The 19651-nt window shown below is 45.3% G+C and overlaps 2 protein-coding genes and 1 long non-coding RNA gene across 3 annotated transcripts; 2 read left to right on the top strand and 1 right to left on the bottom strand.

Moving 5' to 3' along the window:
- Positions 1 to 1580: 1580 nt before the first annotated feature.
- LOC123058193 (uncharacterized) lies at positions 1581 to 1906 on the bottom strand. The gene is made up of 2 exons (XR_006427090.1): positions 1753 to 1906; positions 1581 to 1670 (listed from the first exon to the last, which is right to left on the bottom strand). It is a non-coding gene; the product is annotated as an uncharacterized lncRNA (long non-coding RNA).
- Positions 1907 to 5169: 3263 nt separating this feature from the next.
- LOC123060858 (meiotic recombination protein SPO11-4) lies at positions 5170 to 7469 on the top strand. The gene is made up of 3 exons (XM_044483719.1): positions 5170 to 5594; positions 5837 to 7208; positions 7399 to 7469. Exon 2 carries the CDS (start codon positions 5851 to 5853, stop codon positions 7057 to 7059), a length of 1209 nt encoding a protein of 402 aa, XP_044339654.1. The 5' UTR covers positions 5170 to 5594; positions 5837 to 5850; the 3' UTR covers positions 7060 to 7208; positions 7399 to 7469.
- On the top strand, positions 7284 to 11887 carry LOC123056865 (histone deacetylase HDT2). Its single transcript, XM_044480110.1, has 15 exons — positions 7284 to 7290; positions 7399 to 7469; positions 7557 to 7771; positions 7888 to 7916; positions 7996 to 8066; positions 8143 to 8217; positions 8294 to 8368; positions 8445 to 8519; positions 8596 to 8658; positions 8734 to 8833; positions 8904 to 9007; positions 9156 to 9237; positions 9459 to 9526; positions 9613 to 9696; positions 10290 to 11887. The coding sequence occupies exons 1-15, from the start codon at positions 7284 to 7286 to the stop codon at positions 10389 to 10391; spliced, it is 1221 nt and encodes a 406-aa protein (XP_044336045.1). The 3' UTR covers positions 10392 to 11887.
- The last annotated feature ends 7764 nt before the right edge of the window (positions 11888 to 19651 follow it).

The raw sequence follows: 19651 nt of genomic DNA, 5'->3' as shown, positions 1-19651 counted from the left end.
TGGAGGGTGACACTTGCGCTCGTGCTTGTCGCGGGCGGCATGGGGGCGGCGGAGCCCCCTACACCGCTGGCCGTGCTGATGTTGATGAAGCCCCCGGGCGTAGTTGATGGCGCGCGGCTGTGGTGAGGTTCACCGCGTGGCCCTACAGTGGCCTGAGGAGGAAGTCGATAGCAGAAGGGTGGTGCTCCCGATGCTGCTGCATCCAGCAGCTCGGCAACACGCTCCAGCAGTGTATCTCGACCGCTTTCCATCAGCCTGCATCGCAGCAGCTCCCTTGCCACGGTGAGCGCTGCCCGTATGTTTGCTTGCTCCTGCCGTGAGTGCGGCGCCGTTGCTGCGGCATGGCTCGCTGCTCTTGCGGCGGACCATACTTGCCGCCTGGTGAGGGTGGACGACGCCTGGTTGCCCGCGCCCGGCGGAGTTTAGCGGCACTCGCGCCGCCTGGAGCACGGGGTCAAGATCTTCATGGGCAGGCGGCGCCGCTCGGGCCGGCCAGGCTGCCCAGCGCTCAAAGCCAGCCCTTGAGTCACCGGACATCATGGCTGTGGAGCGTCGGCGAGCTGGTTGGTGGAGAAGAAGCTCCGGTGCACCCCTACCTGGCGCGCCAAATGTCGGATGTGGGGTTCCGGCAAACCCTTAAGGTTCGAACACTGGGGTGCACACGAAGTCTGTCCCCTCTACCGATCTACGCACTAGCTCGCTAAGATCTCGCGGACGAACCCGACGAACTCGCAACACAGAAAGACACGAGATTTATACTGGTTCGGGCCACCGTTGTGGTGTAATACCCTACTCCAGTGTGGTGGTGGTGGATTGCCTCTTGGGCTGATGAAGAATAATACAAGGGAAGAATAGCCTCCTAAGGTTGAGGTGTTCTTGTGGCTAGGGTAGGCTCTCGATCGGGTTGGATCAAGCTAAGATCAGATGCCTCTACTATGGTGGCTAGCTCTACTTATATAGGCCCTGGTCCTCTTCCCAAATATCGAGCGGGAAGGGAGGCAACAACGGCGGGCAAATTTGAAGGGGGACAGCTAGTACAAGCTATCCTGACAAAAGTGGTCTTCGCCTGCGAAAAGCTCTGGTGGTGACGCCGTCTTGGGCTCCACGATGACCTCCGTCTTGCCGTCCTCCTGGTCTTGGTCTCGTTGCACCAATATAGCAACCTTTGCCTGATGCCTCGATACTCTTTCGCCTGCGCTGGCCTCCTTAGCACCAAAGAGGAAATAGGGACGCTGCACGCGCTGGCGCCCGCCTGGTGTCGTTTGTCATGGCTCACGTCACGAGAGCCTCATGAGGTTTGCCCCGCCTTGATATCTCCGCTCCTCGTGAGCCTGCCTGGCTAGGCCACTCCAGAGGAGGTCTTGCATCGCCCGCCTTGCGAGGCTTGGACCCTCGCGAGGGTCTTGGATGCCTTGTTGATGAAGATGGGCCATACGGCCTGCTAGCTTAGCCACGCTGTGGGCCGCAGGCAGGCAAGTCTGGGGACCCCCGTTCCCAGAACGCCGACAATCATCACTTGATTCATCAGAAGATATATCACCAGCACAAGAAGCACTAGCCCCAGTAACATGTACTTTGTCAAATATGATGTGCAAATCTTCAAGGTGCTTTGGTCCCTGTTTTTTGAACTTCATATGATTGCATTTCTTTCCTGTACTCTCTTGGCATCTCTAAAATGGATTTTAATGTATAAGTGAGGTACTGCAGTCATATAGAACAATGCCAAATGAAAAACAAAATGGCTAGTCCTACCTTGATATGTTCATCCCACCATTCTTTAGAGCAATCAACGATTCTCTTTGCATCATCCCATCCAAGCCCAGTTGCTTCATTTTTCAACTCCATGAACCAAGTGTACTCATTTTTTATGGCATCCCACTTGTTCTTGAATTTATCCTTGGGATACTTCTTTCCCGTTCTTGCTTCCCATTTCTCCAAAACGTTTTCCCAACCCTTCTTGTTTAAATAACCTAATGGCCTATTCCCTTTTTCAACCTCTTCTCTCAATATTTCAATGAGTTTCTTTAGATGGGCATCATCCCACACCGCCTTCTCAGTCATACTTCAATAAAGCAATATGAGAAAAGCACATATCAAGAACAATGCATTACATAATAGCAACAAGTACTCAAATAGTATGTACAAGTAGCAAACATAATATCTATATACAAGAAATTTTCGTGAATGTTGTTTGCTGTCTTTTTAGATGGCATGTCATACAAGCTTATACATCAAACAAAAAATTAGGTATATCATGTTCAGCTTCTGTACATACCATGTATATAAGCAATTAAACATTACATTAATAAAACTGTGCAAAAAATTCAAAGGAAACCTAAACAGGGGATGGGAACAGGGAGGGTGTGGAGGAAGGAGAGGGGGGGAGGGGGGAGGGAGCAGTGAATTGGGGAGGGGGCTAGGAGGAATGAGGCCGGTGAGCTGGCGCGGCCGATCGGACCTAGGCCGCCGAGAACAGGTGGGCCGGAAGGCGCAAGCAGGGAGGAGGATGGACGAAGGATGTATAAAGTGGGGAGGAGGGAGGAGGGACGTGGGGGTACTACGAGTGGCCGGTGCGCCGGCGAGGACGGCCGACCGGAGCTGGGCCGCTGGTAACAGCAAGGGAAGGGAGGAGCATGGAGGAGGGAGGAGGTTGGGGAAATTTTACCTTGGAACAGAGCGGGCGGTAGCGGAGGTTCGCTGGAGCAGGCGGCGGCGGAGGATGGCCGGAGCCGGCGGCGGCGGCCAACCCTAGCTCTTGCGGTCCCCTATTGCTTTGTTCCTGCCTCCTACGAAAGTTGAGAAGAAGAGATCGAACATGTATGACTTGGGAGTGGCATTGGTGGGTAAATACCATCAATTTTTATGGGGACAGCTGAAAGTGGTTGGTTTAGAAGCTGTAAAAGTTGGGGGTACCCCGGCTGGGAAATTTGTACTACGTAAAACCTACAGATTACTAGAAACTGCTTCGGAAATTTACCCCTTTGGTTAGCTTTTAGCTTCTACAAAGCAGAAGTTGGGACAATCTGTCCAACCAAACACAACCTAAGACCTCATATCCATGCCGATTTTCGTATCTGTGTTTACAACCAAAAAGGATGTTAATGGTCTGGTTACAAAAGTGGAACTGAACTCAATTTACAATAACTTGTTTGACTCTTTGTCTTAACGTAGTGTCGGGTGGTAGGTGCGACATATGCCAACGGGTGGCTTATCATTGTGGGAGCCAGTAAGACGTCGTCGGTGCCTGGAAGTGGGATGAGGTGAAGACATGCACGCCGGCGAATCTTACCCAGCTTCGGGGCTCTCCGAGGAGATAACATCCCTACTGCTGCTCTGCGGGGTCTCCGCATGATCACTAGATGAACGAGTGGCTACAAGATGCTCCTTGAGTTGTTTGGCGAGAGGAAGAAGAAGGGCACGGCTTGCTCTCCTCTCCTCTCTATGTGGTGTCTAAAACTAGCTCTGATCAATCCTTTGCATGGGTGCCTCGGGGGGTTTATATAGGCCCACCCCCTGGGGGTACAATGGTAATCCGGCTGGGCGTGGGCCCCAGCCGTCGGTGTCTACGCTTGCCGGCTTCTGCGCCGGCTGTTGGGGCCGGCCGGCTGGTGGGTGCTGCCGGCTGCCGGCTCCTTGGTCGACAGGCAGGCCCCACTGTCCAGGGCCTTGTCGGTGGCTGGTTACTGTTGCCTCAACCTGGTGACGAGGGCTTCGCCGAGGTGGGCGTGGCTACAGTGCCGCCGCCCGGCGGGCGATCGCTGTAGCCTCACTGCGTCTTGTCTCCTTAATGGGGCGTCTCCTTCGAGGGAGGAGGCAAGCCGGCTGCGGGGAGCCGGCCCTGTCTTGAGCCGACTGGGGGAGGCCTGGCCGCCTTCGGGTGTCTCTCTACCTGAAGGGGCCCACCGCCCGTGGGCCGCGCTGACAGCCCATCGTGGGTGGCATCAGGGTCAACATGGCAACAGTGCCGCGCCGGACGGGTCATGGCCACCCCCTACGGCGCACTGTGCCAGGCGTGCTCCGAGATTCGGGGGTGGCAGGCTTTACTGTAGCCACGCCCCGCCACATCGCCGTTAGGTGGATGCGGACTTCGAGGGTACGATCTTGACCGCTTTGTGAGAGCCGGCCTCTTGGAGTCGGCCTTCTCGTGGCCGGCTTCTTGGAGCCGGCCCTCCCGCGGCTTTCTTCATGAGGGCTAAACCCGGGCTGCCTTCCGATAGTCGGTCTGGGAGACAGCCGGCAAGGGGAAGGCGGCCCCACGTCTTGGATTTTTAAGGGCCGGATCGGCTCGTAATTTTTTCAGACGGGTCAAGGGGAGCCGGCTAGGCTACCCGTGGTCATTTACTCTGACACGTAGTGCACATCCTCTCATGGATTCGATAACCCAGGGCTACTCCTTGAGGAAAAGGTATGGAAACCTTCTGATATCCAAACCGGATCTCAAAGGCATCTACCAATTTAAGGAAACAACCTACATAGGGACGAAAGGACGTCCGCCAAGACACCAGCTCCATACCAACAAGCCTTTGGGCAGGATAGATGGGCGAGGTAGATTAACGCTGAGTCTATTACAAATGCATGTTAATTAAGATGGGAATTGTGCAATGCTGGCCGGTGCACAAAACTAGAATTTTCCACGAAAGTGTTACTCTAGTCTTGAGCACAAATGCTGCCACATGAACAATAAATTACAACAAAAAAAAGAAACTGATTTTTTTGTGGGTTTTTCTAACATCTTGCAAAATTTTGCCCCCAAAAGACATGAGTAGAGGCGTGTGCAAAAAACAAAAATAAAAATAAGTGCTCCAAAATAGGTGTCTTTTGGGTCCCGATTTTTTTGTACAGGCCTCCACGGATGTATTTTCGGTGTGAAATTTTGCAGGATGTTAGAACTTTTGTTGAGGTTCATACACAAAAAGTTCAGATTTTTTGGATTTTGTTAACTGTTTTTTTTTGAAATTACTTTTTTTTTTGAAATTTACTGTATTTTTTTAGGATCCTCGAAATTTACTGTTTATGTGGGTATTTTGTGCTCGGGATTAGATACCCCATGTCTTATTTTCGGGCTTTTCAGCCCAACACGAATTTATTTTAATGGGCCACAATCCTTGCCTTACCAAAAGGCCTTAGGGTTTTTACAGGAACCGATTAAATTTCATGGTTCATCTCGCCCGACGGTCCTGCTCCCTTCCCGTGGCCTGCACCTTCCTCTCAGCCGCCTCAGCCGCCTCACCCCACTCCAACCCTCCGCCCCGTGCGTTCTCGACGCCGCGGCTAGCACCGGACTTCTACTCATCACCCTCGCGCCGCTCAGCCGTGCCGTCGTCCGTTGGAGGCAAGGCGCCGCCGACTCGCCTCGGATCAACCACGACTTGCCCGTCCACGTCATCAACAGGACGTCCCCGGCACACCCCCGGACTTCGATTCTTGTTCACGAAGAGTTCGTCGTCGGTTGGAGGCAAGACACCGACGACTCGCCTCCGATCAACCACGACTTGCCCGTCCACGTCATCAACAGGACGTCCCCGCCGCACCCCTTGGACTTCTATTCTTCTTCATCAAGGAGATCGTCGGCAGAAGGTTGTCATCACCAACAGGTACGTTTTTCGTTGCATAAATTAGGAAGCAGAATCATAGCATTTATTTACTGAATTGTTCTTAGTAGGGAGGCAATTTGCTTGTGCTACTTAATACTCGACCTAGAGGAAGATGACTAAGAGATTCAGTCTGCTGCTGGACTATAGAGCAGCAAAATATTTTAGTTCTTATTAAAAGTTTCAGTTTGTGTTGTTTAAGTCTTTTCTGAAACTGTTCTTGTACTTTGCAACGATTGTTGTAGGTGTGGAGTGACAAATGGAAGGTGGGATGCATCTGTCACGTGCCAATGATGATTTGCAATCACGCTTCGCTTTTCTGCCGGATAAGCGCTGTAGAGTTATAAAGGGCCAGGACTACATCAGTGTTAAAGGAGGCTTCTTCCAGGAAGGCGATGGGTATAATATATTCGCGAGTTACAAAAAATGTGACCATGATTGTGCTGTAGCGGAACTTCCAGATTCCATGAAGGAGGAATGGTATAAGAGATATTTCATTGCTGAGGAGAAGATGCCAAGGGTAGTCACAGAGACGCTTAAAACTGTACTGGAGACAAACATTGGTACAATTGAACAGCGGAACGGTTATACCTTCAGATTTCCCAATTGTCACAAAGACAACATGGAGTATGATGAGAACTCGAAGGTATACTTGCTTCTGGCAGGACGCAATAAAAGGCGATCATTCCAGAATCGCGGTCAACTTAATGCTGCCACAAGGACAGCTTGGGCTATCCCGAAATTAAGGGAATCACTTCACTCTGGAAGAGAAATGTCACAGCGGACTTTACTCTATTTGAACAAACGTCTGTATCTAGACCAGGCAAAGTCTGATGGGATCATTAATGACCTCTGCTGCATGACAGGGTGCAGGCGGAAGTCCCTCAATGTGGTCCCCGCCGAACGAGGCGTGGTGATGGGAAATATTCTCTTAAGGATGAAGGGGGGCAACAATGTAAGTTGCTCACTTGGAACACCAATCCCAAGAAAACCTGAACTTATTCAAGATGTTGTAGTCCACGAAGATGCAGGTGACATCGAGTACATCCTCGTTGTTGAAAAGTATACCATGATGACATACTTGGAAGAGATGGATTACCATAACAAGCATCATTGCATTATATTGACTGGTTTGGGAATGCCTAGCATATCAACCAGGCAGTTCCTGAAATGGCTTAAAGACCACACTGGACTACCTGTATATGGATTGTGTGATCCTGACCCCGAGGGAATTGAAATAATATCTGTTTATGCCCGAGGTTCCGTAAATGCTGCGTTTGACAATTTCAACATTTCTGTACCTTCAATAAGGTGGATTGGACTCTCAACATTGGATCTAGACGATTATGGGTTGAAGTTACCAGGCTTCTGTTTTGCCGATCTTACAGATCTTGATACAACAACACTGTCAAATATTTGCAGTGACACAATGTCAAATGAATGGCAACGTAGGATAAGGCACATGTAGCAGTTCAAAAAGAAATTCGCATTTGAGGAACTTTTTAGATTCGGTGCTTCCTTTTTGGCTGATGTTTTGCTTCCCAAAATGATTGAAAATTGTAGCCAAAACAGAATTATATCCAAGGAGCAAAGTATTTTCTTCAACCGAGCTCTGTGGTAATACACATATCTCACTCTCTGATTTCCCATCCACTCGCATGTTATCGCTCCAATAAGTTATTTGCTCTGTCGATGCACAGTTGTTCACTCTCATTGTTTCACATGAATACATCTATAGTCTGACCATGTTCCATTTCCAAAAAGCTGAAATTTCACTGTCATTGATCCTCTAATTTGGCATGTGTAGTCATTGACGTTAAGCCTGGGTGTAAAATCAGGTTTTCAATTGAGTATGGCTTCATTTGGCAACTCACTCAGGTTTGTTGTACGCCTATCCCTCCTTTCTTCCCGCGACTTTTATTTGGTAAATTGAGCCATTTTCATTTTGTTATTGCTGTTTGGTAGGCTGTTCTTGTAAAATCAAAGGAAGCAGACATGGCAACTATGTTTGTGAAAGTTGGTGACAAAAGGATATGCATCGGAACACTTTGCAGTGATAGATTCCCGCAAACTAACTTTGACCTGTTTTTCGAGAAAGATTTTGAACTATCACACACATCTTCATCAGCCACCGTCAGCTTCCGTGGCTACAATATTTTCCATCCAGCTAAAGGCGATGAATATCCTAATAATGTGTGATTACAGTCCTTAAATACACGTCTATTATGCTATTTTATTGTTCAGCACAAGCAATTTTGTGCATGTTTTGTTTCCTTGACCTCCACCCTGGTTCCACGATCGCTTTTGATTATGACGGATCTGGAGGTACATTTCACAATACTTGGTGGTATTTCTGTGTTTATGCACCTGGCAAGGATTTTTAACCAGTCTGTTCCAATTTCAGATAAGAATGGTGACAATGATGCTGTTGATGATGATGGTGCGGATGATGACGATGACGATGACCAGTTTTCTGTGAGTTGTTGAGAATTTAATTTATAGTCTTGACTTTTAAAGATTGATGCTTGACTACTGTCATGGTCTGTTGTAGTGTCCGAGAGAGAACAATAGTGACAATGATGCTGTTGATGATTATGGTGCGGATGATGACGATGACCAGTTTTCTGTGAGTTGTTGAGAATTTAATTTATAGTCTTGACTTTTAAAGATTGATGCTTGACTACTGTCATGGTCTGTTGTAGTGTCCGAGAGAGAACAATAGTGACAATGATGCTGTTGATGATTATGGTGCGGATGATGACGATGACCAGTTTTCTGTGAGTTGTTGAGAATTTAATTTATAGTCTTGACTTTTAAAGATTGATGCTTGACTACTGTCATGGTCTGTTGTAGTGTCCGAGAGAGAACAATAGTGACAATGATGCTGTTGATGATGATGGTGCGGATGATGACGATGACCAGTTTTCTGTGAGTTGTTGAGAATTTAATTTATAGTTTTGACTTTTAAAGATTGATGCTTGACTACTGTCATGGTCTGTTGTAGTGTCCGAGAGAGAACAATAGTGAAGGTCAGAGTGATGAAAACGAGGAAGAACAAAAACTTAAGGTTTTGTACTTGATGTGCTTTTCCATATTACAACATATACATGATAATACCTGACACCAGCACAATGCTATGCAGAAGTCGGAGCATGTTAATAAGAGAGCAGCTGGAAGTGCTTTCAAGGTGGCTACTTCCAATAAGAAGCCAAAGGTGGCAAAAATGTCTGACCCTAAGACAGGTATGAAATGCTAACTTTGTGGGATTTTCGTAATCCATGTGGCTTGGTGGATCATATCTATTTCTTGCAGGTGACAATGGGGCTCTCCATGTGGCGACTGTGCACCTGGCAAAGAAGGCAGGCCCTGCAACCAATGAAAAGCCCCCCAAGTTCAGCCTGCAAGTCTTGCAACATGTAAGTTTTCTCCGATGCTGGCATCTGGATCCAACTTCGAGTTTGCCTTTAGTGCTTGTTATTCTATTGATATCTTTGGTTTGAGTTCGGGCCAATGTAAATATCTGAATTGCAACATTTTAATGGATAATTACCTTTTTATGTGTAGGACAAGCAAGAGGTTATTATCGAGAAGATTGTCCGCAACAAGCGCAAATGTGTTACTGTGGTGAAAGGCCTGGAATTGTTCGGTAAGTGGTTTTGATAGGCCGTTGCATGAGTGGACTAACTGTTCGCAGCTAGTTAAGCAAAAAGAATGAACGTGAATATATTTTGAACTCTTTTGAAGAGGTAGTTCTATAGTTGCAGATCCAAGCTTGAGCAGAACCTGCCTCAAGCTCCATGATAGTATCTGCTGGCTATTAAGGTTGGCCATTGTTTAATAGATCATGTTTGTTTTCTGAACAATTAGGTGTAAATTTGAGTGATGCTTCAAAGAAGTTTGGAAAGAAGTTTGCTGCTGGAGCTTCAGTTGTCAAGGTAATTAGTTACCTATGAAACTATCAAGGCTTTTAATCTTTCATTTACGTCCTGTCTAATTGTCTTTTCTTGAGTGTGTTTCCCAGTGCCCAAACAAGAAGGAGCAAATAGATGTCCAAGGGGATCTATCGTATGCTGTTGTGGAATTCATTAAAAATACATGGCCTGATGTAAATTATCCATCTCCGCATCTGATTTGGTTTACATGTTTTTTTATGTTTTCATGTTCAGTACCTTTCTAATCAATTTGATACTCTCTCCGGTCCATAATAAGTGTCGCAGCTTTGAAGTAAGGTTAGTAGTTTTGAACCAAGGTTGAACTAACCTTACTTCAAAGCTGCGACACTTACTTTGGATCGGAGGGAGTACATCATTTGATTTCCCAAGAGCATGCGGAAGGTATCGCTAACTAGGTAAAATTAAGTATTTATTTTTGCATTAACGATTTAAGGAAATCAAGTCCAGAAATGTACTTGCAGACCAATAAAGTGGAATTATGCAAGTGTAGTGGTGATCTGGCATTTAGTGGAAACTTACATGGATAATAGATTGTAGATAATGGGGTTGGCTGAATGGTGTTCTTTAACATTGTAGAGTCCATCTCCTATGGTTTAACTTCTGCACTCCACACAAATGACCTCACTAATCCTTCATCAGTTGCTGATATAGGTTCCGTGTCCCGTAGAATACAAGGTATACACCATATATACGGAAAGCTATACAAAGTCTAACACCCTCCGTCAATCTCAACCGTGTCCCGTAGGTTGAGATTCTGCCGGCAAACCTCAAACAAAGGCAATGGCAACGGCTTTGTGAAGATGTCCGCAAGTTGATCTTTAGAGGAGATGAACTTGATTTGAAGTAGCTTCTATGCAACACGTTCTCTGACAAAATGATAATCAACTTAGATGTGCTTTGTTCGTGCATGAAATACCGGATTAGAGGAAAGGTATGTAGCACCAATATTGTCACACCAAAGAACAGGTGGCTGCCTCTGTGACATCCCCAACTCCTGAAGCAAGCATTGTACCCAAATGAGCTCGGCGGTTGCATTGGCTACAACTTTGTACTCAACCTCAGTACTGCTGCAAGACACAGTGGCCTGCTTTCTCGCACTCCAGGCGATCAAGTTAGGACCAAAGAACATGGCATAACCCTCAGTGGATTGCCGATCATCCGGATTACCTGCCGAGCCAGCATCTGAGAAAGCAGACAAACTACCAGAGGGAGCAGGCCGAAGATGCAAACCATAGGAGATGGTGAGACGTACGTAGCAGAGAATGCGCTTAACTGCACACCAATGCGAGTCACGAGGCGAGTGAAGGTACTGACAAACGTGATTAACCGCGAAGGAAATGTCTGGTCTGGTAATAGTCAGGTATTGTAGACCACCAACAATACTGCGATATGTGGTAGCATCATCAGGAGAGAGAAGAACACCATCATCAATAGAGAGCTTATCAGTCACAGTCATGGGTGTGGATGCAGGTTTGTATTTGAGCATACCAGCACATCGTAGAAGGTCCATAAAGTACTTCTTCTGAGTAAGAGAGAGATCAGGAGCATTATGTGTAACTTCCAAACCTAGAAAATAGTGAAGCTTGCCGAGATCTTTGATAGCAAGGTCTGAACTAAGAGCTGAGAGCACACGATCAGTAGCAGGCACTGAAGAGTTGATAAGGATGATGTCATCAACATAGACCAGAAGATACATGGTGACCTCGGGACGACGAAAAAGAAATAGCGATATGTCTGCCGTAGAGGGAACAAAACCGAGAGCATGCAGAGCAGATGCAAGACGAGCATGCCAGGCACGAGGCGTCTGTTTCAGGCCATATAGAGCTTTGTCCAAATGACATAAGTGATGAGGGTAATCGGGATCAACAAAACCCGGTGGCTGCCGCATATAAAATTCCTCCTCAAGCACACCATGAAGAAAGGCATTCTGGACATCCAACTGACGGAGAGACCAGCCACGAGTAACTGCCAAAGATAATAGCAGCCGTATGGTAGTAGGCTTGACGACCGGACTGAAGGTATCCTCGTAGTCAAGACCATGTCGTTGTTCAAATCCTTTAGCAACCAGACGTGCCTTGTACCGTTCAATAGATCCGTCAGGATGTTTCTTCATTTTGAAAACCCGTTTAGAATCAATGACATTAACACCTGCCGGAGGAGGAACCAAACGCCATGTTTTATTATGAAAAAGAGCATTATATTTCTGTTCCATCGCAGTTCGCCAGTGTGAAATGCTCATAGCAGCTTGAAAATGACGCGACTCGGAATTGGGATCTGATACGGCATGTGCCATACAGGTAGCAAGCCATGCAACTATTTCGTCAGTACGCTGCTTAGGCTGAAAAATACCGCTACGACTAGGAGTGTGTGGCCGATTGGGCACAGGAGCAGGAGCACGGAGCGATGCTGGTGGCACAGATGAGGGACCAGAACCGGGCCTCGCTGTCTCTGGTGACGGGAGCACGGGTGAGGCAGGCGGGGATGCAGGACACTCGATGGAGGACGAGACATGAGAGCATCCATAGTGTGCGATATTTTCGCCTCTAAGCCCGCCTCCAAGTGTGTAGCAGCTGCCTCTATACACTGTGTGTTGCTGTCTCTAAGCCAAAAACACTAGCATCGACGCTAGCGTAAGAGGCTGCCTTCAAGCTCAAAAGCAATGGTCCAGACCCACCGGTCAGCCATATGAATCTGACTCGTGCCTCCGCCGTCGCCATAGCTTTGAGCTTCTCTGACTCGTGCGGCGTCTGAAGGGATAGATTTACTTTTTATATTTTATTATTAAACGAGGGGCGGGGCATGGTGGATTGATTGTGTGATATATGTTTATCTGTTGTGCACATGCCGTTTATTAAACAGACCCCCCGTCGCAAATCATTATATAACGACGTATCGATATATGTACCAACAGAACATGTCCGAAATGTACCGTCATCATGTCGTCATGTTGGATGGAGTCGTCACCGTACAGTAGTGTCCAACCGGTTGTATCCTTCTCAGCCTATACAATCGTATTTAATTCTTCTAGCGACGCGTCGTTCAGCCGTTGGTCTATGTACCAAGAGCAAGCAAGGTCGCCTGTTCTTTCGCCACTCTTGGAAAGACATCAGATACACAAATGAATTACAAAAACAGGGATTCTCAAGTTTATCCTTTATTTCCAATGTAGTTGAAAATAACGGTTTGAATTTAAACCAATGCGTTTACGAATCCACCCTTCAATATCTATGTGAACTACTACATAGGTTAAAAAGAACGATTTTTATATGATGAAGCTTGCTGAGAATGCAGCAGCCAATGTTCCTCTTTCCATAACGACAGCAGGCAACGGCCAATGTTCCTGAAACTAGCCGAGAGTAACTTCAAAAGTAATATACTACACATTTTCCTAGGCTATATTACTATCTTCATAGTGGGTATTGGGTAGTAGTATAAGAGGGTGCTTGGATCCAAGGGACTATTTTTAGTCTGACTAAAAATAGTCTCTTTTAGAGGCTAAAGTTCCAAGCACCCCTGACTAAAGAGAGGCTAGGAGTAGTCTTGAGGCTAAAAATTTTTAGTCATAGGAAACCTACTAAAATATGTATTAGCCCTCTCTCTCATCATTTAATGTCTCTTCTTTAACACATGCGAGTTCTGGATTGGAGGGTTTGGAGGATAATAAATGCTCAATAATTTGATTTTAGTCTTTTTAGTATTTGGATCCAAGCATGGGTGAGGCTAACAAGTTTTAGTCCCACTACTTTTAGTCATGAGACTAAAACGTAACCAAGCACCCTCTAAGTGTGGTGTCATGCAAATCTTCATTTATTAGGTTATAAATTCGTATTGTATTGGGATATGTGATGTTATGGTAACTAGTCTTTCTTCTCATTAACTCAATGCCATATAAACAATTTTACGGAGTTGGAGCTTATGTTACTCTTGAAGTTATTCCCACTATGCAGGCAGTCTTATGCCCATTGATTTATTCTCTCCTTTATCTCTTTCCTATGCTCGAGGGGCATGCAACAAGTAGGCACTTTTGTTAATCTCTTCCAACTGGGGTTGTTGATTCATTCATGCACGTGCTCGTAGACAATTACTTGGACGCGTCTAGGAAGCCGCCGGCTGCTCCTTAGCACTCCGGAGTGGGAGACCAAAAAAGGAAATATTTGATCCTTATTTTATAAAAAGAAATAATTTATCTCTCTTAATCCATATAAGAAAAATTCTAATCTATATGATTTACATTAGCTAGCCGGACGTGCACGTGTAGCTTTTTTAAGCATCAAATAGCCAAACTTTTTTTGAGCATGTAGTTGTACGAGAATGTGGTAGCTTTCTTGTTTATATACTGTAAAAAAACAAAGAAAACAAGTTGTGGGAGCCATAAACAGGTGATGAAGTCAACTTAGATGTGACATAAATGTCATATCTAGATGAACCCTAAACAGACCAATAGTAACTAGAGATGACAATGACAAACTTGAAAGCATAGAAAGAAATTAGTGAAACTCAAAAGAATAAATCTAGGACATCTCTACCAAGTGTCTTAGTACGATCCAGAATGTCTGAAAACAAAAACAATATTGAAATGAAACTAACTCAAATCTAGTACATGTTGCTAACAACAAATTGCATGATTGATAAGCAACATCAATACTGCTAACTAAGAAAGGGAAGATTAAATTTGGGAGTACACAGACTGAATACTCAAGTGCCATGGTAGTCCAGTTAGATTCCAGTCCTAGTGCTCGGTTCATGTAATCAAAGATCACTAAAGAAAACGAGAAGGGCATTAATTGTTGGAAAAAAAACTCAAAACGACATGAACATAACGATAGCTCAAATCAGAATCCTTGGAGGGCTAGGATTTCAAGCTCATCTTTAAGGCAAAAATAATGGGTAATTACATGAGTGGTGTCAGGTACATATGTTAATGTGATATTATCATGTGATTAGCCATTATTATCATGTGAGGAGGAGAGGGGGACGGACCTCCCGTGTCTAGGGCATCCACATGCAAACCAGGGCATCACAGGAGCTCCTATGATAGCAACTAAACATGAACAATAACATGCAAACCCTAGAATAGCATGGATACACAACTATAGAGATCATGTAGGAACTGATGCATGAGTAGGGCACAAAGCATCAACCAGACGAGCACCACATCAGCATAGCCATGACCAGGGCCATCATAGGAGCTCCTATGATAGCAACTAAACATGAACAACAACCCGTAAACCCTAGAACAACATGGATTAAGTAGGAATTGATGCATGAGTAGGGTACAATGCATCAACCAGATGAAGACCACATCAAGATAGCCATGACCATGTCCCAAACAATAGCCGAAGCAGAGGAGCAGGAGGAAAATGGAGCTCACCAAGGGAGGTTGTAGCTGAGGCAGCACTCAGTGGGTGACAGAGTTGCGCCTGAATGCCGTCCAACTGGCGAGGAACCGCGTCGGAGTTGCGCCTTGCACCGTCCCGCCTACGAGCACGAGCGCCACATCTTCCTCCTTGAGCCACACCATCAAAATCATGGCACCAATTACAAAGCATGAAGACTCAATTTGCATCATATAATCAGGGCATATTTCACTACCAGGTCCACATGATGGAAAGGTATAAGGGCAGTACGCTGATAAAAAGACCCAGGGGAAGAAATATGAGGAGCGAAACGGAATAAAACACTCATAATACATTTCAATGTAAACATAAAGAACATATGCAAGCTTTGTTCCTCTTGGGGTTCAAGTCAACCATATAACCAAGATAATTACCCCTCATCTATGAAGAGGGAAAAAGCCAAGATGGTTGTTTCAAGTACTGATGGTCGAACACTATTCTTAAAAATGACTTCTCAGCAAAACCAAGCTACCATGAACCATTATTTAAGGGACTCAAAATCTTCTAAAGAGAAAACAATACTAATAATATGGAAGTACACCTATAATACCACTTAAGTAGACCCCTCACTTGCCGGTATGCTTGCACAACATGAACCTGTTTACTCCATTTAAAAAGATAGTACAATCTCCTTGAGGATAGACTGTGGGCGTTTATTTTAAGTGTAATCAACATACTAAATGTCCTATCTAGGAGTAGGTTAATTCAGGTCGTTAGTAAGCAGTGCCAAGGACAATTTATTTTAGAAAGCATTAGGGCCATGTATATAAAGCAGAATCCGTATCCATTGTTTGTTCAGAGATGCAAAAACTACTTGAAATATAATCTTGGCCAGAGAGGTTAACTGGGACTCAAGAGCAGTAGTATTATGTTGTTTAACAAAATTTGGTAGAGAGTTGTAATATTAATCTTAATCCAATTATATCCAATAAAGCTCTACCTTAATTATATCATTGTAAAAGACAATCTAATGTTTGTAACCAAGGACACAACTATAAGGTGACACATAGCAAAAAAAACTTGGGAGAAATGGGTCAGAAAGGTTGCCTTGATCCACCTACCAAGTTAGCCCACTAGCCATCGAGTAGCATCACAACATCCATTATTTGGGATCTTTCTTCATGGAATTTTAATATACGGCATACAGTTCACTCAGATGAACTGTTTGTGATTAGGCAACACAACAGAAATGTTCAGCCAGATCAAGGTCTGTGCGATATATGACATACAGTTCACTCAAATGAACTGTTTCCGATGAGCCAACACAAAAGAAATGGTTTGACTTAACAAGATGCGTGTGATACGCGGCAAACAGGTCAGTAATCAGAGATGTGTGGGAAGACCAATAACAACACAGACGATTCCTGTTAAGAAGCCGTGTGTGTTGTTAGCAAATGATTGTTGGTGTGCAATTGTGAGAGATTGATGAAATCATCACCGATGGGTTCCATTGTTTAGTCCGTGTGTGATGTGATTTGCTCTATCCGCACAACATCTACGCTCTGTCTACAGAACATCAACATATATACTTATAAGAACAACATTGCATAACCAAATTAAGCATACAATTATATAAGTGACTACACACATAACATTTCCACACACCAAAGTAAGTAATTACATGCATACTAAACTAGGAGAAACAAGCATCTAATCATCTACTTCTTGTTGTGACGACCCTTGCCATTGCTCTATTTCCGGCTGGATCCCTGGACATTTTTGGGAAGGAGGCACTTCCTCAGGTCAATGATCTGCCTGTACATCCCATAGCTCGTGTACGCCTCCTTGGTCGCATACACGATGTGCGCTTTGTCGAGTTTCTCCATCCAGGCCGAGTGCCAGGCATGCTTGTCCTTGTTGTAGGAATCCTTCATGTATTTGTAGTAGGGGTCGATGATGGCCTCGGCGAGGTGAATTAGCGAGTCCTTCTCATGCTTCTTACTTCCCTAGAACTTGTATTGGCCCTAGATGTCGACAAGATTCTAGCAGGCGATGCCCGAATTCTTGAGCACCTTTACATCATTGGTGATGTCCACCGTAGCGAACATGTAGTGGGCGCTGTTGACAAACCTGGTGAAATGCTCGCAAGGCCTTGTGGCCAGGCACTAGTGGTAGACCAGGATGTGATTGCGCACGTACATCTGGACGACGACGACCTTGGGATGAGACCCGACACGAGCGCGGGTGTACTCGAGGTCGAACCTGACCACCTTGTACTTCTCCTCAGCAAGCAAAAACTTCATGATGTGGATGGAGTGCTCCACCCAGACCGGGTTGTTGGTGTACACCACCGAGAGCTCAATGAACCTTCTGTGGGTGTTCACCACGGCATGCATGGTGAACTGCTGCTCGTCGTTGGAAGCCGCTCGGCGCACTATTGGAGCTGCGCAGGATACCCTCTAAGAATTTGTCACGGTGGGTGTGCTTCATGCAATACTGGGGCGCGATCGAAAGGTTGAAGAGACACAAGGGTTAAATGGCCACTGTAATAAATGGGGGCCGATCGGCCTGTAATCGTCACGTCTTGTCACCGCGTTCGTAGCTGAGGATTCCAGTGCACACTTGAGCACCCCACACGCATTTCATTTGACCACGAGTGTGCTCGAAGAGGCGCCAAATGTATCGTTAGTGAGCCTGTTCCCGCGCAACCGCGCAATTTACCGCGTGCAACCGTGCAAGCTTCCCGCCCGGCTAGCTTGGCCATGCGTCGGCTAGAAGAGGGGCAAATTGTGGGCATTTATTGGCAAAAGGCTTTGCAAAAACGAAGTGTGTGGAATGACTTCGACCATAAGTTTACCCATTGGTGATGAGGTCAAAGTTACACATAAGGGTAATGATCGACACTCGATTGCGATAATTAATTCCACGCTCTACAGGGCACACGGTTGAAGAAACCAACGGTGTGCAATAATGTCGAAGATCGCAATCAAGTAAGCTATATAGATCATTTGCGATGAGATCGACTGGGAAAACACATTCGAGAATGGTTAATAAAATCTAAGTCCAATGCATATTAAGGTCAAAATAGTACTACCAATATACGAGTCTCATACGATGCCATTTCAACAATTGTACCACAAAAGCCCCAAATATTACAAGGTTCAAGTTCTAGAGTTATATGGCTCAAATGTCGAAGATTACAAGGTTCAAACTGATATTAGAAATGAAATTCAGCTCATGCAGCTGCAAACGCCCGCGCAGATTAGCTAAACATGGATATAAGAGAGGTTCAAACTGATATTACCACTTGTAAGGCTTGTTTAGAAACCTCATCATTTCTGCAAAGGGATCAGCCGCTGACAAGTCATGTATGAGCTTGACATAATGACTTCCGATTACTCTGTCATCTGAAGCTCCAAAATGAAATTCAGCTTCTTCGGAGCCTTTTCCATTCTGTCGCAGCCGTCGACGTTGATCAACAAACCATTCATTTTTGTTAAAGAAATGTAGGGCAAACCTCATTACCTTCAGCACCCTTGCTCTGACAACAAAGAACCCGGCGAATATAATCTCCGGTAAGGTCCCTCGGTAGGAGTTCAAAGTAATTTCTGAGAGATGCAGATCTAGGCATTCCATGTGATTATTATATTTATCACATTATCCACCACCGGACCTAATCTTATCTACAAAAGAAGAGAACGTATTAGTGCGTAAATGCAGTTTTGAACACTACTATAGGCCTATTTGGTTTGCAAGATTTGTAAAATGCACTAACGTGCCATCTTCGATCCGACATGATTAACATGGGCATTTGATTACAATCTAGAAAAATGTAGCCTTCTTCACAAAAGGCTGGGGTGGATGAAAAATTCCCTAAGAAAACTAGTACAGATGAATCCAAAGGAGAAATGCTTATGGATTGTAACTATATGAATCAAGCAACCAATATGGGGGGAAACATGTATGTACTGAAATCCACCAAAAATTCTTCAGAAATCGTAGTACATTGTCATTGTAAACTTGGGAAAAGGTGGCAACAATTGAACTCCCTTATGGTTAACATTTAATAGGAAAGGAACATCACCTCGATACATAGCTTCTCCAGGCACGGAAAGCATCTCAGGAAACTGACAACTTGGTCCAGGTTGGGGCCTATAGATTCTAGTGCCAAGACCTTCACTGCGTAGATTCGGGGTTAAGCTTGTTGGAATCATTTTCTGGATGATGGACGAACATACATCTTCAAAATTATAAATAATGTTAATTTCCAGAAGGAGAGGTAGAAGGAGACTGTTGTACCTGAACGGGTGTGGATCTAATAACAAGTTTGGAGTATTTGACAGATGAGTGGCCCACCACTGTCAATTTCGGTATAGAAATGACAGCTATCTGAGAAAAGAGATATCTATAGTCCCAACTACGGCCGAACTCACGCTTTGAAGGCAAAAGCTGCTTCCTCATCTGAAGAAGAATCTGACTGCAGTTCTGATGATCCTGAAGACATTGGAAAGGAACTTGCTATGCTTGTGAAGAAGTTCCAGAAGTTCACTAAGAAGAAGGGCTTCTGAAAGTCTTCACGATCCAGCTCAAGAAATGATGAAGCTTCCACTCATGACTACAAGAAGAGAACATGTCACAAGTGCAAGAAACCTGGACACTACATCTCTGAGTGTCCACAGTGGGACAATGAGAACAACAAGAAGAAGAAGAGCAAGGAATATGATTCTGATGACAAGAAGAAGAAATCCTTAAAGTCTTCTTCCAAGTCCTC

The sequence above is a fragment of the Triticum aestivum genome, chromosome 3A, assembly GCF_018294505.1.
Source record: "Triticum aestivum cultivar Chinese Spring chromosome 3A, IWGSC CS RefSeq v2.1, whole genome shotgun sequence".
Taxonomy (NCBI): Eukaryota; Viridiplantae; Streptophyta; class Magnoliopsida; order Poales; family Poaceae; genus Triticum; species Triticum aestivum.
The sequence above is the reverse complement of the archived record's forward strand: the minus strand, read 5'-3'. Positions and strand labels throughout refer to the sequence as shown.